This window comes from Engystomops pustulosus, chromosome 7 (genome assembly GCF_040894005.1).
Source record: "Engystomops pustulosus chromosome 7, aEngPut4.maternal, whole genome shotgun sequence".
In the NCBI taxonomy this organism is placed as follows: Eukaryota; Metazoa; Chordata; class Amphibia; order Anura; family Leptodactylidae; genus Engystomops; species Engystomops pustulosus.
In genome coordinates this window covers 74,731,342-74,755,399 of record NC_092417.1, presented here as the reverse complement: position 1 = coordinate 74,755,399, position 24,058 = coordinate 74,731,342, and the positions used below count along the sequence as shown (strand labels likewise).

General features: G+C 40.6%; 1 protein-coding gene across 5 annotated transcripts in view; it reads right to left on the bottom strand.

The window, feature by feature from the left end:
- CEP128 (centrosomal protein 128) overlaps nt 1-24,058 on the bottom strand; it is a 108,309-nt gene that overhangs the window by 53,060 nt on the left and 31,191 nt on the right. For all 5 annotated transcript variants that reach the window (XR_011848909.1, XR_011848908.1, XM_072116743.1 and 2 more), the window contains exons 4-17: nt 20,445-20,565; nt 20,223-20,350; nt 20,034-20,125; nt 19,783-19,855; nt 16,924-17,040; nt 13,036-13,122; nt 12,733-12,807; nt 11,312-11,438; nt 10,597-10,757; nt 8,325-8,675; nt 7,243-7,459; nt 5,439-5,872; nt 2,539-2,703; nt 707-862 (exon numbers count right to left, since the gene is read on the bottom strand). Coding sequence is in view for 3 of the 5 variants with exons in the window: in XM_072116743.1 (XP_071972844.1) it covers nt 707-862; nt 2,539-2,703; nt 5,439-5,872; nt 7,243-7,459; nt 8,325-8,675; nt 10,597-10,757; nt 11,312-11,438; nt 12,733-12,807; nt 13,036-13,122; nt 16,924-17,040; nt 19,783-19,855; nt 20,034-20,125; nt 20,223-20,350; nt 20,445-20,565 (2,304 nt within the window). In the remaining 2 variants the exon portion in view is untranslated. The remainder of the gene's footprint in view (nt 1-706; nt 863-2,538; nt 2,704-5,438; nt 5,873-7,242; nt 7,460-8,324; nt 8,676-10,596; nt 10,758-11,311; nt 11,439-12,732; nt 12,808-13,035; nt 13,123-16,923; nt 17,041-19,782; nt 19,856-20,033; nt 20,126-20,222; nt 20,351-20,444; nt 20,566-24,058) is intronic.

The window sequence follows — 24,058 nt, the reverse complement described above, 5'->3', positions numbered from 1 at the left end:
TTATTCTAGGTATTACACTGTGCGGACATACTGGGGGCGGGGAGGGGTTATATGCAAAAACACCTTTATAATGTTGGGAGGTATGCCTTTAAAGCGTAACTGTAAAGTTCCTGACAAAAAAAAAAAAATTCCTTTGACAACAATTCCAACCATGCCTGTATCATTGCTGCTGGCTTCTTCCTATAATGATATACAGCCTGGTATAGATCTATCATTCCTTCTTATAAATCATATTCAGCTATTCCTGAAGTGGGAGGGACTTCCTGGTTGTGACATCAGCCAAAGGCATTCATAAGAATCAGGAAAGCAAGTTTGTAATTGGCCGACCTAAAGCATGTGATGAGTCACCTGCTTGTGAAATCACTCAAGGTCCTCTTTTCTTGCACTATTCTACTACTGCTCCTCTCGTCCTATATGGTTTCCCATGGTTACCAGAAGCATGGCAAATAAAGAGCACGCAAGGGGGGCATGGTAAAGCCTCTGCTAGCAGATAAAACACCTACTGATTAGCGCAAATACGAGAATTGCTCATTTGCTCAAGTTTGCATACTTTACGGTTGTACTTTAAATAGGCAACTTGATATTTTGGTTGCTATTCTCATAAACATCATCAATGATAGGGACAGTATCAGTATGTGTATGTCATCATTACATACAAATCCTAGTCGGACACAAGACTGAACAAGGGTTAATAATAAGGGATTACTTTAAATTTCTCCACGGAGCTTCTGGACAATATCTGACAGGCGGAGTTGATTTCAGTCTCTATGGCACTTAGAATGGTTTCTTGCTCCGTTTCTAGAGAGTTGAGCTTTTCTTTAAGGTTTTGATTGACGCTTTCCATTTTCTTCAGTTTGTGATCCTGTAAGAGAAGACACTGCCATTAGAATTGACAGTAAACATCTGTCCAGCCAACATCCAGCAAAGCAAACATCTGCTCCTCGTCTGCACGCCACATCACACATCCAATCGCTAACCAATTTTAATTTGCAACTATGTGTGAAAGGCAAAGCGTCACTTTGATACAGGATTTGATGTCCAACACATAGGGTCATACATCATAGCACAGAAGGTAACACAGCAGTAATTTTGCATCAAGCGGATGATAACTTTGTTCTTATGGTGGCACCGGCTGTATACTAGCTGCTTTGTTCCCTGTATCATCAGCAGACAGCATGGCACCCCGTCTACTATGTGTGCACAAGTGTTATTATCCAAGATTGTCTCTCTTTACTGGGATAACAGCGGACAGAGCTGAGCTTCTTGGTTACATGCCAGTTCTTTCTTCACATCTGCCACATAAGAGCAGCAGCAGGGGCTGCAGGGTGACCCCCTGCTGACATCCCTGCCATAACTGCTGAGGCATCCCCATCACACATGTCAGGCAGAGACTCAGTGTTACAGACTGATCCTGTGATAAGGGTCTACCTGATCAAAGCAAAAATCTGCTTCTTTCACATGTGCTTCATATGTACGTACACATGCCCAAAATAATCCCAACCAGTTACACAACATTACTAGACCATCACATAGAAGATCTTATGTTGTACTGTGGTGCATTCATCATCAAAAACAGATAAAGACTTCTCTGTTATGTTTACTATTTTATCATAGACACCTTGAAATCTCTGTAAATGCAGCAATAAATGTTCACCTCTGCTCTCAATCGCCAATAGGAAAGTAACAAGTAAAATAATGCTGAGGCGCCTCCAAGTGGTTAGTGAAAGAACTGCTAACTGCAGGTTGTAACCAACAGCAGCTTTTGGTTGCCAACTACTACTGCGCTTACAACGTCTTATCCCACAGATCTTTGTCAAGGAGTTGTGTTCATTGTGGACACATTGCCTGCTGATGTCCCACTTTTTGTATTTAACATTTGCACTGTCCATTCATGAATTTTATCAATAAAGATTTACACATTTTAACATTACTTGCTTTTGGTTGAAAAACTTTATATAGGGGTTGGTGTTGTGAGATTACCGTATTTTTCGGACTATAAGGCGCACCGGAGTATAAGGTGCACCATCTTTAAATGCTTGCTAAAACATCTAGGTTCATATATAAGGAGAACCGGATTAGAAGGCGCACCTGATTTTAAAGGATGAATGACCAGCAGGTGGCAGACCTGTGCACTGTTCAAGGCAGCTGTTGTCTGCAAGTACGGTTCATATATAAGGCACACTGGAGTATAAGGCGCACCTTTGATTTCTGAGAAAGTCAAAGGATTTTTCATGCGCCTTATAGTCTGAGAAATACGGTAAATATATAACTATATAACTAAAGAATTTATTATTATTTCCTATCCACGGGATTGAGAACAAGTATGACAAGTATGGTCGGTCAGGGCTCTATTCAATTTAATGAGACCTTTGGTAACGGAGCATTGGCTGATAAAACACTCAACCTGTATCCTGGGGATGGGGAATGACTGTCCTTAGATAATATTTATCCATTATCCTGATTTTTATTCACAAAATCGAAAACCCTATTACATGACCCTATTATATAAATAGTGTAACAATAATACAGAAATTGTACCTTCTCTTCCATATCCTGTGCTGCCAGCTGGTACTTGCACCTAAGAGCAGCACTTTCCTCTCTGCCACAGAGCATTTCCTCAGAAAGTTTATCACATTCGATCTTCATTTTCTCCAGTCGTTGGCGCTCAGACTTCACAAGAGATTTGGTGTCAATCAGCTCTGCCTACAAGTACATTAAAAAAAAAAACCTCAGAATAAGTTGACAAATAACCTTCTTGTCCTGTAAATGTAGAGTGTGGCATGAGGTAGGTCTGCCCCATGTCGCATGTCCTTTTTAACCCTTACGGGACATAGCTTTGGAACGCTATGAGATATCCAGGGGATTTTGATATTGTTTTCTCGTGACACATTGTACTTCAAATTAGTTTAAAAATTTGGATGAAATCTTTTGTGTTTAGTTATGGAAAAAAAAATTTTTTGGAAAAATTCTTTATTTTTAGAGTCTAAATTCTCTACTTTTGAGGCAGATAGTCATAGCACCCAAATAAATTCATAACTTACATTTCCCAAATGTCTGCTTTATGTTTAATGGTTTATTAAGATTCCACATATTTTACTAGAATGTTATGGGGCTCAGAATTTGTTTGCCATTTTTCAAATTTTGGGGAAAATCACCAAAACTAATATTTAGATGGACCTGCTCAACTTTTAATTGACTGTGAAAGGTCTAAATAATAGCGAGACTCGTAAATTACCCCATTATGGAAACTACACACCTCAGCGTATGAACAACGACTTTTAAGTGGATTATGGATTAAATGAAATAAGACTCCACTCTCCCGAGTGCACTGAGTAACCTGCTGTATGGGCGCACAGAGGGGCATAGAGGGGAAGGAGGCGCCATCCAGAGCAGATCTGCATTGTCACATTGTACAGGCTATAATGTTTTTTGTTTTTTTATTGTGGACCTGTAGAGGCTTATTTTTTTGCCACATGAGATGCACTTTTATGGTACATAATTTTGGGGCATCCATAGCTAATTGGTGAGATTTTATTAACTCTTTGTTGGTGGAGGTAATGAAAATCATCAATTTTTAGGAACTTTCTTTGTGTGTTTTTTTTTGGCCGTTTACCATACCGTAAAAATAGTATATTATTTTTATTCTATGGGTCTCCACGATTACGAAAAAACCTCATTTATATTGTTTTTTTGGCGAAAATGTTAATTTTAGCAACACCGACTTTCATATGCATAACTTTTTTATTTTTCGGCTTACAAATCTGATTAAGGGCTTATTTTTTGCAAGAAGGATTGTTCTTTTTAGTGGTGTTATTTTAGTTTGCGTAACTTTTTTAAATCACTTTTTAGAGCATTTTTTAAAGGGTATTAATTAAAAATCATCTTTTTTAGGAATTTTTTTTGCTTTTTTTTTTTACCCCGGCATTTACAGTGCAGGTCCAGTAACGATTCTGTTTTATTATATAGATTGTTACGGACGCAGCAGTACCAAATATGCGGCAGTATTTTGTGTGTTTGTGGTTTTTATACTTTATTAAGTGTTTTTATGGGAAAGTGACATTTTAAGGGTTTATATTTTCATGTATTTTTTATTTTTCTAATGTGTTAACTTTAGTGCTTAACTTTTTTTTTTTTTTTTTACTTTTTCTATCTAGCTTTGGATATCCTTTCACAGGTTTTACAAGATCTTCATTTAAGGGCATATACATAAATGGGGTTGAAACTAAGCGGTTGGTGTTTGAAGATGATATCCTGTTGTTGGTTTCTAACCCTAAACAGGTCATTCCTGCTATTTTTCTGATTGGCTCTTGAATATTTGGGAATGAATATCATAGCTGATCCAGTCTCCCTATATTCTCATGGCCTGATAGATTTCATTCAAAACATTACCAATGTTGATATAAAAGTCCAATGTTAAAACCCTCAACAAGGCTTTTAGGATTTTTATATGGGGCAGTGAATGGAGAATCCGAATTAGAATGTTTAAACTCCAACAACAAATCTCACGGGTATTTAAATATGCCTGAGATTTTTCTCTATAGTTTAGCTGCTAATATGCGATATGTCGCTAAGGTAATAATTGCATTTTGCTAGCCCTGCCTTAGAAGCTCATTTCTTCCCTCAATTTTCCCTTACAACCTTGATTCCGATATACGATTCTGAATTACCTGACTTGGTTAGGACTATACCCACATTAGGGGCCACTATTAAAGTTTGGAGAAATGTCCACAGTCTTTTTGGTCTGGATGGCCAGACGTCCGGTGGGGGCCAATGGTTTTTTTAAAATTTTGAATATTTACGAGCTAGAACTTTTTCTGTCTTGGTACACATGAAACAGATTGTGGGCTATAAGATTAATTACACCCATTAGCTTTTTTTATAGACTGCTCAGACCATCTATATAATGGGATGGAGCCACAAGTGGACTGGTGCCCTGCTTTGCCTGACCTGGAGGTGATGGACATATTGGAGGCAACTTTGAGGTTACAAGAATCTATCTCAGCTAGTAGTTATCAGGACACAGCTTTAGTGATTTATCACCAGACACCATATGTACAGTGTAACATGTCCATCAATAATATCTACTCCTGTATTAAATTTGCTGAAAGTGACAATGACATCACTTAAGGACTGTCAGTGTTTGCAAGTGGTTTGGCAGGGAGACTACTTGCACAACTTTAATAATAGATTTAAAAACACTCAGATTATGTTCACCTCTACGAACCACAGAGATGGGAAATCAAATCCCTCCTGGTGCTGTGCCGGTTACTGAGCTCTCAAGGCAATGTAAGAAAATGTGATTCCTGACCATTACCTTGTTCTTAAAAAAAAAAAAAAAAAAAAAAGTAGAAACTAAAGAAGTGAAATTTTTGTGTAATGTGACCATAAAGATATGTAAATACATGCAGTTACGAATTTGTCCTCACATCACACATTACCTTCAGGGTACGGATGTGCGATTCCAGCTCCTCCCTCTCCTGCCGGAAGTGGGCCAACATCTCCTGAATGTTGCGCTCATGTTTGGCTTTAGCTGTCTGAGCAGCAGAGCGCAGGTCAGTCAGTTCCCGCTGGTGTACATCCCTCTCCATTTTCAGCTGCCTGCCTGCAGAGCTCAGTTCCTCTCGGGCAAACTCAGCCTGCTTCTGAGCCTCACAGAGGTTCCTCCTCAGCTCCTTATTACTCTTCTCCTCTTGCGACAGGCGACTGCTTAACTCCGCCCTCCCGGCACTTAGATCCCTCACAGACTCCTGCTGCTCCAGGATTTTTTCGTTACTCTTTTCCTGAGCTCGGCCAGCGGACACAATCTCTTCCTGCAGCCTCTCTCGGTCTTCCTGCAACTGCTCCTGGAGCTGAACCTGCCGCTGCAGCTCTCCTACAACACAGATAAAAAGCAATGGACATAACCCATGGCTTTCTAATGGAATATATTCTTATATATTTACTACAGTAATATATACATTAGGCAGACAAGATTCACAGCATCAATAAGGGTCAACAGAATTACTGTGTAAACATAACATTTTGGACATTTCTAAAATACTTTTGGGCTTTGATTTATTCGGCTTGCTCTCTGTGAATGAACATTTGTCCTGATGTTCTATTGCTCACACAGAATATTTAAAAGGAAACCTACCAGTTGATTTGATGCATTATGAAGCAAACATACCTTGAGAATGCTGTAGCTACACTGATGCAGGATCATATCTTGCTAAATCCCTGAGTGGAGTGGTTTTGCTAAAAAAAAAACAATTAACATTCAGGACCATGGGAAAGCTGGGTCAGGCTGACTTACATAAACAATTACAAATGGAGTCACCTGAGCTGGTTCACTCATACACAGCAGCTGGGGAATGGTGCAGCAATTGATTATTCTGCCTTCAGGCACAACCCAGGGATTACATCATCCTCTCCTGCAGTGAAAAACTCACCTGCTAGGAGAAGCACTCAAGCAGCCATAGAAGCGACAGAGCTTCATTATCATAATGTTATAACGGTTTTATCAGCAAAACCACTCAACACAGGGATTAACCAAGATATGAACCTGCATCAGTGTAGCTACTGCATTCTCAAGGTATGATTGTTTCATAATGCATCAAATCAAATGGTAGGTTCTCTTTCATGAATATTCCTCCTAAATAATTTGGAGGTAACCTTCCCTCCTGTCAACAGGATATCAGTGGAAATGTTTTTTCAGTACCCCAAAACTCCTCTTTTTAACAGTTTAAAGTTAGGATGCTGGGAACACACGTGATCACACGACTGGAAGATTTCTGTAGAATGGGTGCATCAGCATGCAAAATGCCGCTCCAGCCAATACTATGGGGGCAGCTGGAAATTGCCAAATACAGCGCTCGACTATCTCTGCCACTCCCATTCATTATCAATGAGAGTGCAGGAGACAACAAGCGCCATTCTCTGCAATTTCTGAAACATGCCTGTCCTGCAGCTCCATCCATTAGTGAGAAGATTCCTCAGATTGTTGAGGATCCTGTTCTTGTGATCGTGGGTATTTGGGCAGTAAGGCCCTCAGCAATCAAACTTGTTAACTCCCTATCCTGGTAAACTTGGTATAAACCCTTTAAGTTTGTAATTAGACATGCCCAGAATGCTTTTCTAAATGTAAACTTTACAGATACACAGCACAATTGCACTGCAATATAAGGCACATCAACATTACTTTTTGCCACCTTTATCCAAGTAAAATTCCAATAAGGCACCACATGGTGTAAATGTGGATGTTACCCTGCAGACGTGCAACAAGCTCCTGTGATTCTCGCACTTCTTTTTCCAGCTCCAGCCGTTGATCCTGGATTTCCGTTAATTGCACTTCCCGTAGATGCAACTCCTCCTCCTGCTGAGCCCGGCGGCTCAACACCTCTGCCAGCTCCTTGCGCAAGTTTTCTGCCTGTTGTACAGTGGTCTGATACTGACATTTTAATTCCTCCTTCTCTTTCAACGCCTGTGAACAAAAGAGTTTAATTAATCACAGTTCTTTAAAAAAGAAACCCAGGTAATATGTAACGTGAATGATAAAGATGAGCTCAATATATAGACAACTTCTAGCTACGTGCGGTTGGCCTAGCTGGCTGGATTCCCATATAAAAGTGGATTTTGATAAAGTGATTTCATTTATATGTTTCCAGCAGCCACAGTCAAGATCATGTTAAATTTCACCTTTTCATATCCATTTTTGTGATAAAATGGCTGGAAAAATGAACCTCTGATAGAAAAACACAATAATGAAGCTCTCTGGGTGCTCTACTTTAGTGCTAGGCTACAATGATCATCTGTAGTGAAGCTTTATTTATATACCCTGCTTCCATGATAGCAAATAGAAAATGACAAATTTAGAAAATCTTATCGTTACTGGGACAAAAATTTTATTTTCTGGACTTACAATTAGAAAATATACCTGTTCTGACTTACACACAAATTCAACTTACGTACAAACCTGAAAAGCCTATCTTGTACGTAACCCGGGGACTGTCCGTAGTTTGTTTTAACTATTCTCAAAACCTTATCTACAGTAAACACAGAATACTACAATTCCCATAGGCGGTTAGCTTTCGCTGGTCTCTAAGGAGATAATATAATAGAGTGTGCTGCTCTGTGACAGTAATCACAGCTAATAATTATTTTTTCCAACCAGTGCACAGAGGCCTAAACATTAGCCAGTAATTGCTTAGAGGGTTTTGGAAGAATAGACTAATGGGACCGATAAAGCATTGATGAATTAGTAAGATGATCGTCATTTCTTCTACCTCTGAACAAAGCAGTAGACCTGTATGATCACTTGAAGTGAATCAGATGAGATGGTGACTTACTTCTGTGCATTGCTTGGATGACAAACTCACAGACTCCTCTTTTTTGTGGAGCTCTCGTTCCAGCTTCTTACATTTCAGTTTCCAATGTTTGACAGTTTCTGTTGCCTTAGACTTTAGATCTTCCTTCTTCTTCTCGGCTTCCAGACGAAGGGCCTCTGCCTGTCTTAGCTCAGTTAGGCACCTTTCAGCCTCTTGGGTCACCTCCTCAAGTTGCTGCCCCATCTCAGAATTCTGGCTCTCAAACTGTCTCCTTTCCTTTTCACACATCTCATAACGGGCCTGGATGTCCTTAACCTGCTGCAAGATCCTCAGCTGCTGCCGCTCCCGCTTCTCCAGGTCTGTGTTTAAGGCCTAAAAGTTAGGAAAAAAAGTTTGAAAGAAACCCAATACTGGATTGGATCAACTGGAACGGTCTGGCAATGCACTCCTGTTCCCCTTTAGTGTCTTTCCCCTTTTCACATCAGTAACCTTTCAGAATGGCCTGTACTGGGCAACAAAGGGGTGAGAGAACATAACACTACAAGTGATAATATACAAAAAACGAGCACCATCTCCCACTAGACGTAAAACTTTTTAAAGGGGTTATCCGGTTGTTTAAAAATCCTGAGGGCCGGGCTAGTTAAACATAATAAACATGTACTTACCTCGTCCGGCGCTGCCGATCTCCCGCGCCGCTGTCAGTCTCTTCTTTGCGCCGGTTTGTATACAGGGGCTGGCCGGAAGCTCCCATCCGACACCATCTCCCAGCGCTTATAACGGATGGGAGGAGCCGGCCACATCGCGGACCAGAAGTTCCCTGTGCACGTCTTCTGTGCCCCTGTAAACAAACAGGGGCGCGGATCGAAGGGACCGCAGCGCAGGACATCAGCGGCACCGGAGGAGGTAAGTACACGTTTATTATTTTTAACTAGCCCACCCCAGCCCGGCCCTCAGTAATTTTTAACAGCCGGATAACCCCATTAATACTAATTTAAAAATGTTACACATATGCTATCAACACTAGTGATAAGAGTAAAGTTTACCAGTAATACACAAAAAAATACATATAATAAAATTGTAAATATCACAAAATTCTAATATATATATATATATATATATATATATATATATATATATATATATATATATATATATATATATATATATACAAACAATACCGTTTTTCCTGACTCATAACTTCTCAATCTGATACAATTTTCTACGATAAATTACACTTTTTCAGACTATCTAGTCTTTTTTGGTATGGTCGGTACTTGGGCCCCTTTAGTACCTCCCTACGGTGTTGCCGTGCCTGTGCCTTTTTTATTCCTTTTTGTGATATTCACGATTTATGTTTTGCTTTTTATTGTGTATTGATACTGGTAAACTTTTCTTTTGTCACTAGTGCTGATCGCATATGTGTATTATCCCTCGTTACTATCTCCAGTATAGGATAGGCACCCAAACAACACCGATAGCACCTCCACTATTGTGCAATATATGTTCTAGTCTGGGGGGTGAGGAGAAGTGCTGAAACATCCTAAAAACAACACTACAAGCATTATGCTGCCTGATTCATGAGTTTGGGGACACTGTTTTGTACAGTTGAGCGCCATCTAAAACATTAGATGACTTCTCAAGCTTGCAAGATTAAGAGGATAATCTGAAAGAGACTCAATTTATTGAAATAATGGTGGGGACAAGTTGTTTTTGTTCTAAAATAAGTTAAAGCATAGGATTTGTGAGGTGATGTATTAAAGTGGTTACTCTCCATCCGCCTAGAGCTAAGTCTAATAATAAAGCCTTTTCTATAGACTTGGCAGCACGGACGCTGCAGTAACCTTGTGTTCTAGAGATTTATAACATCTTTAAGTGACGTCTAATTGCTTATGAGAGAGAGAAGCTTTTGAGAGGAGATTGTGTGACATTAAGAGACAATGATTGCACTGGTATTTTTCTGGCACCATGTGAGATGTTGGAGGCTGAACCTGGCATGAACTAGTAATGATGCGTCTGAAAACATCATATTGTCATATTACATGGACCAACTGAGTGGCACAAAGCACTGTACAAATAGAGAAGGTAAAAAAAAGAACAAAAAAAAAAAAAAACACACAACAACCAAATACAGTAGTGGAGGAAATGTATACAACATATTCCATTACTTGTCCCTTTCTTGGGTCAGTGGGATTTGGCACAAGAAGACCAGTCATGATTTTACTTGTGAAGGGAGGAATAACTAACGTTAATCTCTATAGATCCTGTTAAAAAAAAAAAAAATGTGTGTACGTACTTCTAGTTGCTCTGCAAGCTGAACCTTTTCTCTGTCCTTCTGGTTGAGACTGCGCTTTAGATCATCAATCTCAGACAGCATAGCATTTTGGTTCACCTGAGTGCGCAGTTCAACGATCTGACGTTCCAGGTCCTGTTTCTCACGTTCAGATCGTTCTACAGCTGAAAGGACACAAAACGATAACATTGGTTAGATCTTGGGGAATCAGATCATAGTCATCAGGGTAGTTTCCTTTCTTTCCCACTATTCTACAACTTCTATTCCAAACCATGCATTAAAGGAAGTCAACTTGCTCTGCGTGGAGCACTTTATAAGATTTCCAGACATACTTTTCCTCTTTCCCATAGATCTGTCATAGATCAGCCCGTGAGCCCTCTTCATACACTCCTTATACCTCTGCGCAGTAGAGCTACGGCGCAGAGCGTTAAGGGGTTAAAACTGTTTGAGAACATAACGAAGATAAGCGCCGGCACCAGCTCACCCTGAGCTGGTGCACGGCATTTGCTGCTTAGAAGCACCATCGGAAGTGGTAGGTTTCCTTTAACCCTGGTGGACACATTTCTCTAAAAAAAATGCTGAGAAACTGAAAAATGAAGGCTAGTTTTACTTGTGTACAGTTGGGATGTGGTAGACTCTTTAATAAGTGCAGTGACATGCATTATTGTACCTGTAAGTTTAGTAAAATGCAGAACATCACAAAAAGTGATGAGGCTACCTGCACGGATCCTCCGCTGCTCCTCAAGGTTTTCATGTTGGCTTTGAAAGGACATTTGGGAAACCTGGTGCTGTAAGTGGTTTCGATCCTCCTCCACCTTTATAAGTTGACTTCGGAGATCCTCCACCTACAATGAAAATTAACACGTTCCCTTATTATATACACACAGGCAGTCCCCAGATTATATACACGATAGCTTCTGTAATTTGTTCATAAATTGAATCTGTATGCAAGTTGGAATTGTACACTTTACAAGTGTAACTCTAGCCAATTTTGTTTTGAAGTTTAAAAAAAATTGAGAACAAGGATGAACTATAAAGCTTTATTCATGATAACACTTACAGCTCATCATTGTAGTCTGGGGCTAAAGTACAGTAAATTACCAACAGGTCCGCCAGTAACTAGGGGTCGTCTTTAAGTTGGGTGTTCTTAAATTGGGGACCGTATGTATGTATATATACGACCCCTAGTTATATGTACATACGATTGATTCATATGAGGAAACTACAGCTTCAGGGCTTATTCAAATGGGAATTTTTGATATCAGTATGCTATCTTTTTTTTTGCAGATAGCATACTGACCCATTTATTTCTATGGGTCTATTCACATGTCCATTTTATTTTTTATTTTTTTGCAGGATGCCCCATTTTTTTTCTCACATGTGGACCAGGGAACTCCATAGAAGTAAATGGATCTGCTAATAAACAGGCGACACACGGATGACATCCACATTTGGTCCGTTTTATCTAAAATGTTGCGAAGCAAACAATTGGAGTAGGGCAGAAAATACATTACAAAACCATCAAGTTTTTTTTGCAGACAAAAAAAAATGTGGACACAATACGCCCTGCAAACAGATATCACACTTCTGATTGAGCCCTTAGTTGGAGCTTAAGGGGGCTGTTCACTTTCAGCTAATAATTGATATGGTTTTTGTAAGGAAAATTTATCCAATTTTCCAATTTACTTAGAAATCTGTCCATGGTCATGTGATGGACATTCAGGTGCACTGCTCTTGTGATAATGACAAACCATGCACCCGCTTGTCCATCACATCACATCACATGGACAGATGTCTATTCACTAGAAGTAAACATAGAAGCTCCCTAAAGAAGGACAGCAAGGAGATATCTAGAAAACTGAGGAATTGATACAGAACGTATATTGGAAAATTGGATAACTTTTCCTTACACAAACTACGGTATATCAAATATTTGCTGAAAGTGGACAACCCCTTTAATTTTGTAAGCACATCAAATCATTTTTAGAAAGGCCTCTTCCTCTTGAAAAACACAATAAAATGCCTTTACTCAAGATTCTGTAGCTGTTAAAGACATTTTGCAGATATTTCAGTGGCTGTTCACATGCTCCAGTAAGGTATTGTATATTAATAAGGAAAGAGTTTTTGGACATACGGCACCTGGCAGAGCAGAGTTTCCCGGTTTCCTTCCGTTTGATTGAGCCTCCTCCGATATCTTTCCAACTCCTCTTTTAACTTCAGTTAGGACATAGAAGAGATGGATATTTACAAGTAAACATATCAGTTACTTTACATTTCTTCAGGTCAGAACTACCTCAGTCTCCCGTGACCACCAGAAATTAGTCTTTATGTTTACATAGAGCTACATGACTAGATGAGTACAGCCACACAGGGCCCTTTTAACATTTCTCTTTATTTTAAATATTTTCCATAGGACCAAACATGAACTTTTGAATTCCTAACCTGGCCTTTTTCACTTTCAAGTTTTCCAAGCTTATCCTTCAGTGATGTCTCCATCTCACCAGCCTTAGATTCCCGTTTTTTAAGTTCCTGTAGTGTGGTAAGCGAAAGTAATAAAAAGTTACAGTCATAAATGAGAACATAGGATGTCAGTATGCCGGGCCCTCCACATCATGATCATAATCAGAGAGTCCGAGGCAACTATTAAAACCATACAGTAGTAAAATTTAAAAGGTGTATGTCTGACAGTAATAACTTCACAAAACTGTGACTGAGATCCTGCATTGGATAGATCCGGGTTCTGACTCTTCCCCATCATGATGCCATCACTGTTCACTGCTACAGGATAGGTAACAAGTTCAGATCCCATCCCTATTCTCCTATGACTGTTCTGCGTACATTGGCAGTGTACATACCCTGTTTCCCCTAAAATAAGACACCCCCCGAAAATAAGACCTGGTACAATTTCTTTGCAGCTTATAAATACAAGGCCTCCCCTGAAAATAAGACCTAGTGGCAGTCATTGCTACAGTAGCCCCCCCCCCCCTAAAAATATTCTGACTTTCAGACACTTGATAAATCTGCCCCATTGTCTTATAACATGGTAGCTGCTGCTAACTCTGGTGGCCAACAGTGCAAAATATTGAAAATGAAGCTATCATTTTTAAATTTTCTCAAACATATAAAGGAATAACAATTCCCCCTCCTACCCCCAAAAAACTAAATCTGTAAATAATGAAACAATGCACATTAATAAAAAAAATTAATTAGAATAATAAATTATAAATATTAAAAAATATCTAAAAAAAATTCATTTTCCAATGTTGCATTGTCTGAGCAAGGAAACCTAACATAAACAGTCCGGTTAAGCTTTTATGATCATTTTGCACAAAAGGCTGTACACTGTTTATTTGGCTTTGCTTAGTTTATGTAGGTTGCCCATGTGCATAGCAGATTGACGGGGCTACAAAAACAAACAAACAAACAAATTTAAAAAAACACACACACACACACACACACCACCCTCCTCTGGCACTCCTATTGTCGTTTGCAGAGGCCAATGCTTCTGTCCGTCCACTGCCGCACACCTGATACTGCATCACATTCTATGTGTACCAGACGTGTGAAACTACAGGCGGTCCCCTACTTAAGAACGCCCGACTTACATACGACCCCTAGTTATAAATGGACATCTGGATGTTGGTAATTTACTGTACTCTAGCCTTCGGCTACAAATAAGCTTTTTTGTTAATCCTGTTTCTTAAACCATAGAAACCACGCATTGGGGTTACAATTATAAAATATACAGTTCCGACTTGCATACAAATTCAACTTGAGAACAAACCTACAGAACCTCTCTTGTACGTAACCCGGGGACTGCCTGTAGTTGGATCGGAACGCTGACCTGCTTTACATTTTTTGTAAAGCACAGACATCCCCTATAAAACAGTAGTAAAAGTCCAACAAGCGATGGCATGCAGATGACTGGTGTTTGTTTGCTATTACTGCCCATCACTTTATGAGGCTCCAAACTATTATCAATACTAGTGTTAATTATTTTATATTTTATTCCAATTATAAATAAATATATAAAATAATTTCCACGACCTTTAGATCTCCAGATGTTGTGAGACTACAACACCCGGCATGAACCATGAAGCTACACCGCAATATAAAGCTATGCTTGAAGTTTCAGAAAAAAACAAAAAAAAGAACAAAGTGTAATAAACATAGGAAATCATTAAGGAAATATAGATCCTCCACATCTGCCATACAAGAATAGTTAAATAAATAATTCCCTGGCCCTGCTGTTCCGGGGCACCATTCTGCGGCCCACCGCTTGGCCGCCATCCCTCATCTCCTCTCATGTCGGGCAGCGCTTGCTCTTTTCTGAATCCCTTACAAGCTGCTGCGCTATTCTCTTAGCGACTCCAGGATTCTGATTGCCCTAAACAGTTTTAAATCAGGAGGAACAGTGTGAACGGTAATGGAGTGTCCCCGGGGCATCTTTAAACCTTTAATAACAACAATCTCTCTCTTTCTCTTCTCTTTTAAGTGTGCATATTTCCATTAGAAAAGCCTGGATGTGGAAGGGAATATTAACATACTCAGGCTGAGCGAGACAAGAGCGACACAGAGATTTTGACAAATGAAAAGGGGAAGATTTGACAGAATAAAATCAAATTGCTAGATGAGAGTACAAGCCTCTTGTAGTCACACTTTTTTTGTTTTTGGTTTGTGCTGACTGAGAAGAACAAGAGAGGAGTCTTGTGAGAGGCGACATGCTGGTGACCCTAATAGTGGAGGGGTGGGAGCCCGGAAAATAGATGACAGGGATGATCAGCAATAATGCTTGGTATCAGCAGCCAGCGCTAGATATATTCTCCATCATATCATTACCTGGTGTCTGTGTATTGAAGAAATCATATGATTGGAGAATTACCTATAGTTTAATAAGATTATATGTCACCATTTGCTTTTAATTACTTATTTAATACTAAGGAAATCTACCATCACTATGTGTCACCTCTGCAGTCCTCTAGTCTGTTTTCCACATCCTGGAATGGAAGCAATTATTATAATTTTTTTTTAATTAAGTGTCATTAAGTGTAAAGGAGTCTTAAGCCCTCTGTGGGCAGGAATGGAGCCCCTCAATTTATGAGCTGCAGAGGTACATGTTAGTGATCTACGATCAGTTATTCTGATGGTAGATTTCCTTTAAAGGACCAAACATGGAACAAAGGTCAATATATCCCCAAAGTAAACGCACAAGTCTTCTGCAAAGAATGAGGATGCATTCAGAGGGTCATGTGCTCCTTGGGACGGAACATAGCATAGCACACAGCCGGGAAAAGGAGAGAGGAGGAGTAGGCGTTCGGACGTGGTCTGGCTCAACAGCGTGTCCTTACCGCACCATGACTGGATGCCGTAGACTTAAATGGGGGCTGTGATCCGGACGCAAGTTGTGCAGCCAGATCACAGCCCCCATTATAGTCATGTGAATAAGCCCCAAGGTTGACAGAGGATCTCCTCTGTTCCCCTGTCAATTGCTTAATCCCAGTCTGTGATTCCACACAGTTTTATGGGTCTCTTTTCACACCTTGTGCTGTATCATAGACTCCTCTCTCCAAATACCATCTTCACAACAGGGAAGCTATCAACCCTTTGCTTACATGTAGTGTATAGTTTTTGAGAGAACACAAGGATCTTGGGAAGTGGAGAGGATGCAGTAAACTAGGTCATAAATATGAACAAAGTAAGGCTCCACCCTACTCACTGAGGCAGAGGAAGATTTTTGACAAGTGGCTTCAAAATAGAATGCATAACTCTGGAAAGAAAAGGACAAGGAACACAATATGGGCATCTTTCTGTTTTCTATATCGGATTCCTCCTCTCAAAACAACTTGTTTAAAATGGTTATGAAACCAGAGATCTACTTTACCATGGCAACAGATAAAAGAGTCCTTAAGATGATTATATTCATACAATGGTTACTGACCAGGTCAAAATCTGCTGTCAGGCTTTCTGAAAGATTATGACAGTCCTGCCCTATATGCAGAGTAGCATCTACCTGATTCCTCCTGGAATATATTTCAAATAGCAAGCTATTATACCACAGATTTTCCCAATAGAAACTTGAGGTAAAACAAACGGCTGTGCATTGAACTTTTTTTATGGGCACATGGGCAGGATACAATGTATGAAGTAAAAGCAGGAGACCTGTTAATAACATAATATGTAATTGATTCCAACAAAAGTGAAGACTTGCAAGAAAGATCAGGTAACAAAGAAATAATGGCTTGTACAAACACTAGAGCTGTACAGGGGGGGGGCTGTGAGACGCTGCATAGAATGAGATATGCAGAGAGAATAATACGGATGAAGACTTGCCTCCTGCAGCTGAGCGGACACATGACCTAGGTGATCTTGTCTTCTCTCAGTTTGTTGCCGCTCTGTTCTCATCTCCTGCTCCAGTTGCTGAAGTCGTCGCTCCACTCGCTGTGAAACCTAATGATAAAGACAAGGTCAGCAATGGTATAAATCTTTAAAAAAAAAACACAAGTAGAACACTCTTGCAGGTTGAGGAAAGTGCTTGCTCTCAGCCAGTCAGTGGGCTAAATACCATATAGCTCCCTATGTGCAAATCAAAACAATGTTATGGTAATAAGAATACCTTAAAGGGGTTGTCCGAGTTTTGAAAAAAAAAATATATGTGGCTGTGAGCGGGCTGCCTAAAACAATAAAGCTGTACTTACCTGCCGGTGCCCTCCGGGCATTCAGCCGGAAGCTGAATGCAGCGCTGCTCCGGCGGCCATGTTTGTTTACATGGCGCCCGGACCGGAGCGACAGCAGCGCTGGCTACCGGAGGGCACCGGCAGGCAAGTACAGCTTTATTGTTTTAGGCAGCCTGCTCACAGCCACATATAGTTTTTTTTTAACTCGGACAACCCCTTTAATGAAAAGCAACTTGAGGCCTTTCTGGCCAATACAATGCATACTGACACCAACAAGACATTCAAAATCGATTATAGTTTTACTTTTTTAGGAGGCCTGACCTCAGATAACACATAAAGGTCTAAAGCAGTGGTTCTCAACCTTTCTAATGCTGTGACCCCGCAATACAGTTCCTCATGTTGTGGTGAGCCCAAACCATGTACAAGAATATAACAACTATGCTGCTGCCCTCAGGTCTAGGGCCCTCACCCCCCCCTCTGGCCCCCCATGCTGCCCCCAGGTCTAGGGCCCTCCCCCCCCCGGGCCCCCCATGCTGCCCCCAGGTCTAGGGCCCTCCCCCCCCCGGGCCCCCCATGCTGCCCCCAGGTCTAGGGCCCTTCCCATCCCCCACCCCTGGGCCCCCCATGCTGCCCCCAGGTCTAGGGCCCTAAAAGCAAAGTTGGATGCCGTTTATAGGGACACTTCGCCATCTATTACGACAGTAAGAAATTGGTTCAAGAAATTTAAATTTGGGCGAACATCCGTTTTTGATGAAGACCAGGACGCCTGGCAGACGTGGATGCCGAGGAAATCATTCAAAAAGTCAACGACATGATACCCCCTGATTGACGAACAAAAGTGCGCGAAGTAGCAGAGGCGTAGGCGTGTCAACCGGATCGTATTGTACATAAGTTGCCAATGAAAAAAAATTGTCGGCCCGATGGGTGCTGCGATTTGCTCACGGTGGAAGACCAGTGGATGCGGCTGTTAACTTCGAAGCAGTGTTTGGAGCAATTTATGCAAGATCCAAAGGAGTTTTTGTGTCGAGTTGTCACCGTTGATGAAACCTGGATTCATCATTACACACCAGAAAACAAATAATCAAAACAATGGATTACTCCCAGTAAACCTGCTCCAAAGAAGGTGAAGAAGGTCCCATCGGCCGGAAAGGTCATGGCGACGATTTTTTGGGATGCGAACAGTCATCTGGATGGATTTTTTTATAAAAAGGAAGAACGATCACTGGACAATATACTACAGTGAGTTATTGGACCGCTTCGACAAAAAAGGAGACACGGCCGCATTTGCCAAAAAAAGAAGGCGCTGTTTCAACACAATAACGCACCTTCATCTGGAGTTGTCACCGCCAAACAGCATGAATTGCGTTATGAATTGGTGCCGAACCCCCTGTATTCAGCCGATCTGGCTCCCTGCGATTTTTTCTTGCTCCCTAATGTGAAGAAATGGCTTACGGGAAAAAAAAAAATTAGCTCAAACGAGGAAGTCATCGCCGAGACAGAGGTGTATTTTGGAGAGTTCGACAAATCCTATGTTTTGGAGGGGTTAAAAAAAATGGCAGGAACGATGGGAGTGTATCTTTCTAAAAGGGGACTAAGTTGAAAAATAAAAAAAAAATTATCATTTTTTTTTTTTAAATGGTGTCCTAATTTCTAACACGGGTACTTATTGAGCCGCCCTCGTATGCTTAAGGGATGATTAGTGAAGTTTGATTAAAGCCAGGATTATGAAATGGACTGGTTTAGAAAGAGGCTTGGGAGTAGATTTAGTAGGTATGTTTGGATGGGGGCTCTAATTTGTGGTGACAAGTATCCTTTGACGCATGTGTTTGGAAAGGCATTACAACAGCTGAGAAGAGGAGATTTGCCTGATTACATTGCTGTTAACATTGTGTTTACAAAAGCATGTGTTACCGCAATGTTAACGCCAGATTGTGTTTTGAAGTTTCACAGAAACGGAGATATCCATTTTCTAATTTACAGTCAGAAATAGAAAGCTGTGTATAAAATCACATTTCATACTGCAACTTTAACAGTGGATATCACTGGTCCTGTGAAACATTCACATACAATCCTGATATATTAAAGGGACGATTCTCCTGTTTAATATGATATCTATATTGTGTTTCCAGGGCTCAGGAGATATAGCGGTTTGAATTTGGCCAGTGTCCTGACACATAGCCGTATGGCCGCTGTGAAAGGGTTAATATGCAAGACAGACACTGACTCAACTAATATATCAAATTATATCCACATATCACTATAAGCCTCGACTGATAATGAATATTCAGTGTATGCAGCACATTTTTCCATACTCGTGTCTTTGTTACAAGCTGCTTTAGTTAGATAAAAGCAATAACATAGGGAAGTTCAGGAAGACACAACTGCTTGCAGTGAGAAGCTCAATCAATGCAGAAAACCACATCCAGCCAGCAAACCAGGGGTAATGTTGGCACCGAATAATTGCCGGCTGAAGGTACGACTTCCCAACACCCAGGACACACGTCAATGCACTCACCGTTTCCTGTTGCTGTGCCTGATCAAGACGGGCAGTCAATTCTTGCAGGGCTTTCTTGGTTTCCACTTCAGTTCTAAAACATGAAGCATAAATAGTGCGTTTTATGATCAATATATAAGGCTTGGGCAATATAGGAAGCTAAATCCTAAGATGCTAAGTGTTATTATGAGTTTGTTATGGAGTTGTTCATCCTGAGAACACCAAGAAAAGTGAAATCAGAACACACTAACTATAAATCTATAGATGGGCACCTGTTCCTGTAGGCAAGTTCCCTGCTTAGATCGTCATTTAGTCTCAACTGGTCACTAGTCAGATCCCGCAGAGACTGGTGCAAGGAATGAAGCTGCAAAACAAAAAAAATAAATGTACTGCGACTTGTAAGGTTTCTGAAGACTCATTATTATAACAATCTCCGCTTCTCTTTTGTCCTTTGGCCTCACCTGTTCATGATCACCAGCCTCATCGACAAAGCGCACACTAGCTGATCGAGACCGGCGGCGTCTATTGACCCCCAGGTCTCCGTAGTCTTTCAGAGGAGATGTAGGGTTAAGACGACGATTTCCAGAACCTTTAGATAAAAGACATGACAGGTATATAAAATACAACCTGTCTAGACTCGTCCAATGACTGGTATGTAACTGCTGTACTGTACCAAGACTAACCTGCTGTAGTATCCAGGTCACTGGCACACAGACTGGACATAGACGCGCTCCTGACACCAGATAGACGGGAAAGGCGTTGGCTTCGCAGCTGCTCAATGGACTGTTCCAGGGTTTCTTTAAGCTGTGTAAGAGGTATTAAAATAGTGTGTTAAACTGTAAAAAGGTGACTTAACAATATTTCAAAGATAAAGGATATCCCAGCAGAGATTTACACCCATCCCCATTTCTTTTTTTTTTAACCCATTGACTGAACAGGAAACAACAATGGACATTTCACTTATGTTCAGTCCATAGGGGAAAAGGACAATAGGTACATCAAAGAAAATACGGCAGCACTTATTTAGAAAAAGAAAAAAACTATGCAACTGAAATCCATGAAGCCAAGTGTTCGAGTGCAATAATTATACATATAAAATCATACTGTGCTCTTGGAGCAGCCATCAAAGATTAAAGCAGGTGCAGAATGGATATCACGTGGCATAATGGTAAGACCATCAGGATGGGAAGGAACCATAGTAGATTGGCAATATCCTTCCCCGACCTCAAACTTTAAGGGACATTTTGTATGCCCACCGTTGGTTGGATGTCCATCCACTACATTGCTATTCATTCTCTAGTCAGTAACAGGGTTCTTCATCATGAAGTTCAAATTCACATATTTCGGGGGCAAGTACCATCTGTACCTCAAACTTATCTATCTTTCACATTCTCCCAGAAACATCAGATATGAATGCAGCGGCAAGAGATGTTCCAAAATGCTTTTAGGTATTGTGAAGTCAGTATAAGGAGAATCTATAATAGTCCCAAGTGGGGTCAAAAGGCAATGAGATTCCAGTGATCCTGCCAAGGAGTATTTAGACATGGTAGAAGTTAACCCAGATTTAGCTATGCAGTCCAAAATGTGGATGATGGGAAGAGATGGATCGATGGGAATTGGGCATGTCGGAGATAACTGTAGAAGTACTTTATTGTAATTTGATGACCACCTTGTAGAGGCTATTCAAGGAGAGTGTATACAGGTCACCCAGACTATGGGTTCTTCATTGTGCAGCTCAGGTAGGGACTCAATGGCTCTAGGTGTGACAGGAACACCATTAGAAAAGTAACATTTAAAGCAGCCCATCTTCACATGAAAGATGAACTGCACAAAGCAACTTCAACTTCAGGACAATCCAAGGTATGGGAATAACACACCATTGGGTATGTAAAGCTGGTGGGCACCAGATAGTATTGCAATAAGTATTGTACAGAAAAAAGGGGTCTCCTACAACCACTGAATATAACCAGGAAGGTACTACTTTAGGGCATCCCTGAAAGCAGAGTGTTTTTCCTCCAAACTATTGCGATGCAGATAAATGCGGAGTTGATCTGGGATACTGATGATCATTGGTTGTACAAGAGCTAGTGGTGAGCCACCAAGGTTGCAACAATAAATTTAAAGGGGTATTCCGGGAATATGAACGTCTGATACAAAAATCCATAATGCTGTAAATAAATGAATGTAACAAAACTTAATGTCATTAGTCACAAAATGGAGCTTAAATAGTTTGATTTTATGATTCACAAAATTTTATGGCCTCTCTAAAGTTATCACCAAGATGGCTGCCACTGGAAACTACAAGTCCCAAGATCCTTTAGTTCTCAGTAACTCCTCCTCCCTCTTATGCTCTGCTCCCAGTGATGATGTAACAGGTTTTCTTGCTCTGTTACCATAGTAATGATGTGTAACTGCCATCACCAAAACACTGGCCATACTGGATGCACTGCAAACAACCGACTACAGCCAGGCAGGTGCAGGTCATGTGATGTGGACATGTGACCAGCGGCCATCTTCTGTCCTGTGTATGCTCTGCAACGGACCGCGCGGAAGAAATTAATGACTGATTAATGGACCAGTAGCATTTTAATTCTCAATCATAGTCTATGTCACCAGCATTTTTCTGCTAACGGGAGCAAAATTTTAAATAACAACTAAATACACATTAGCAGTTATATTAGCTGTGAATTTCCCCACTGTGGGACTAATAAAGGATTATCTTATATTATATTTTAAGGTCCCATTTGTATATAAATTATGCTTATTCCTGGAATACCCCTTTAATTGTAAAATAATAAGGCATAATGCTCTTGTGTCACAAATTCAAGAACTAGTGGTTATTAAAGCACACATAGACCGAAATGTCATTATTGGGATCAAATATCCAAAGGATTTTAAATTGATGACAAAGCAAGGTAGTCTATTCCATAGAACAGTCAGGTACAGATTGCAGAGGGATCGAGTCTGCAAAGTATTGTCAATGCCTGTAATCTGTAACAGGGATGGTTAACTGCAGGGAAATGAGAGAAACCTTCAAGGGTGCATAAGGAGGGTTTCTGTGGCACTTTGCTCAGGGTGGGTAGGAACAAGACACTTTCCTTGTAAGCTATTTGTAGACAAGTAGAAAAAGGTTATCGGCTCTGGTCCACTGAAGGACTGTCGAGAAGTCTGGGACAATGCAAATCCTCAAGCTTTGGTAGTGAAGTTCACCTTTGAAATAAGCTGCCTGTGGGATAGCAATACAGTTTTTATACAAATCTCACCAGCAAGGGGCAAGGGGGAAATGTGCCAATGAAACCTCATGAGCTTTCAAAATCAAGCATGTGCTTTATCTGGCAGTTCAATCGACCGCATTTCTATTAGGGATGAGCAGTCTCTAACTTTAGCATGTTCTAGGAGGTCCAATATTTGCACATTATTACAACAGAACTGTAGCTCTTGGCATCAGTGCTGTGTCATCTTCAGACTGCAAGATTCTGCACCCTAAAGCTGAGGGTATGGAGGTCCTGTCTGAACCTGCTGAAAAAAACCTTCATGCTCCAGACAGGGCTGTCGTGGACTGGTCCGGGCAAATTCCTCCTCTGTATTCAACTGTGGTGCTTTGGCCAAAGCAGAAGCAGTTCTGGCCTCTAACATAAATTCAGCGCAGCTGAATAGACATTTAGAGAATATTCAGTCAAATTTATTGGGGTCCGGTTTATCATGTCCTGCACCAACATAGAAGCCGCAAAAAGTCACAATTCCTGGCTGTGCTTTCCGTCCTTACCTCATCTACACACCAAGTGGGTGGCAGAGAGGGACATTTTGAGGATGCCCTTTAGTGACGCATTAGCTATGGTCAGTTATAGCACAAATCTACATAATTCAGAGCCTGGCCTACAATTAATACCGGTGCCGGAGAGTGTGGAGAAATCAGGATTCTGGTGTGACTATCCAAATGGAGGAGAATAGCAAAGAAACTGACACATAAAAGGTAATGAAAGTAATAGGCCAAGGAAATGAAAGTGATAAGCCAAGATGTCCTACATAACCAGAGCTATTGATTTCTGAAGAAAAAAAATTATCCGATAGAGAAGTGAACGTTAGTTATAACTTTACCTACTCTAGACAATGCCCCAAGTTCGGCCCCTGGGAGAACATACCCTTCCTTTGGATGTAACTTCTTCACATCCACACCCTATAGGCAGCGTTCAGAAAAAGTTAAATAATTGAACAAATATTAATAATAAAGAAACTTGCTGAATTATTTCTTTTACAATGATGAAGCAGTCACATAACTCTGAAAATGAAGGATATC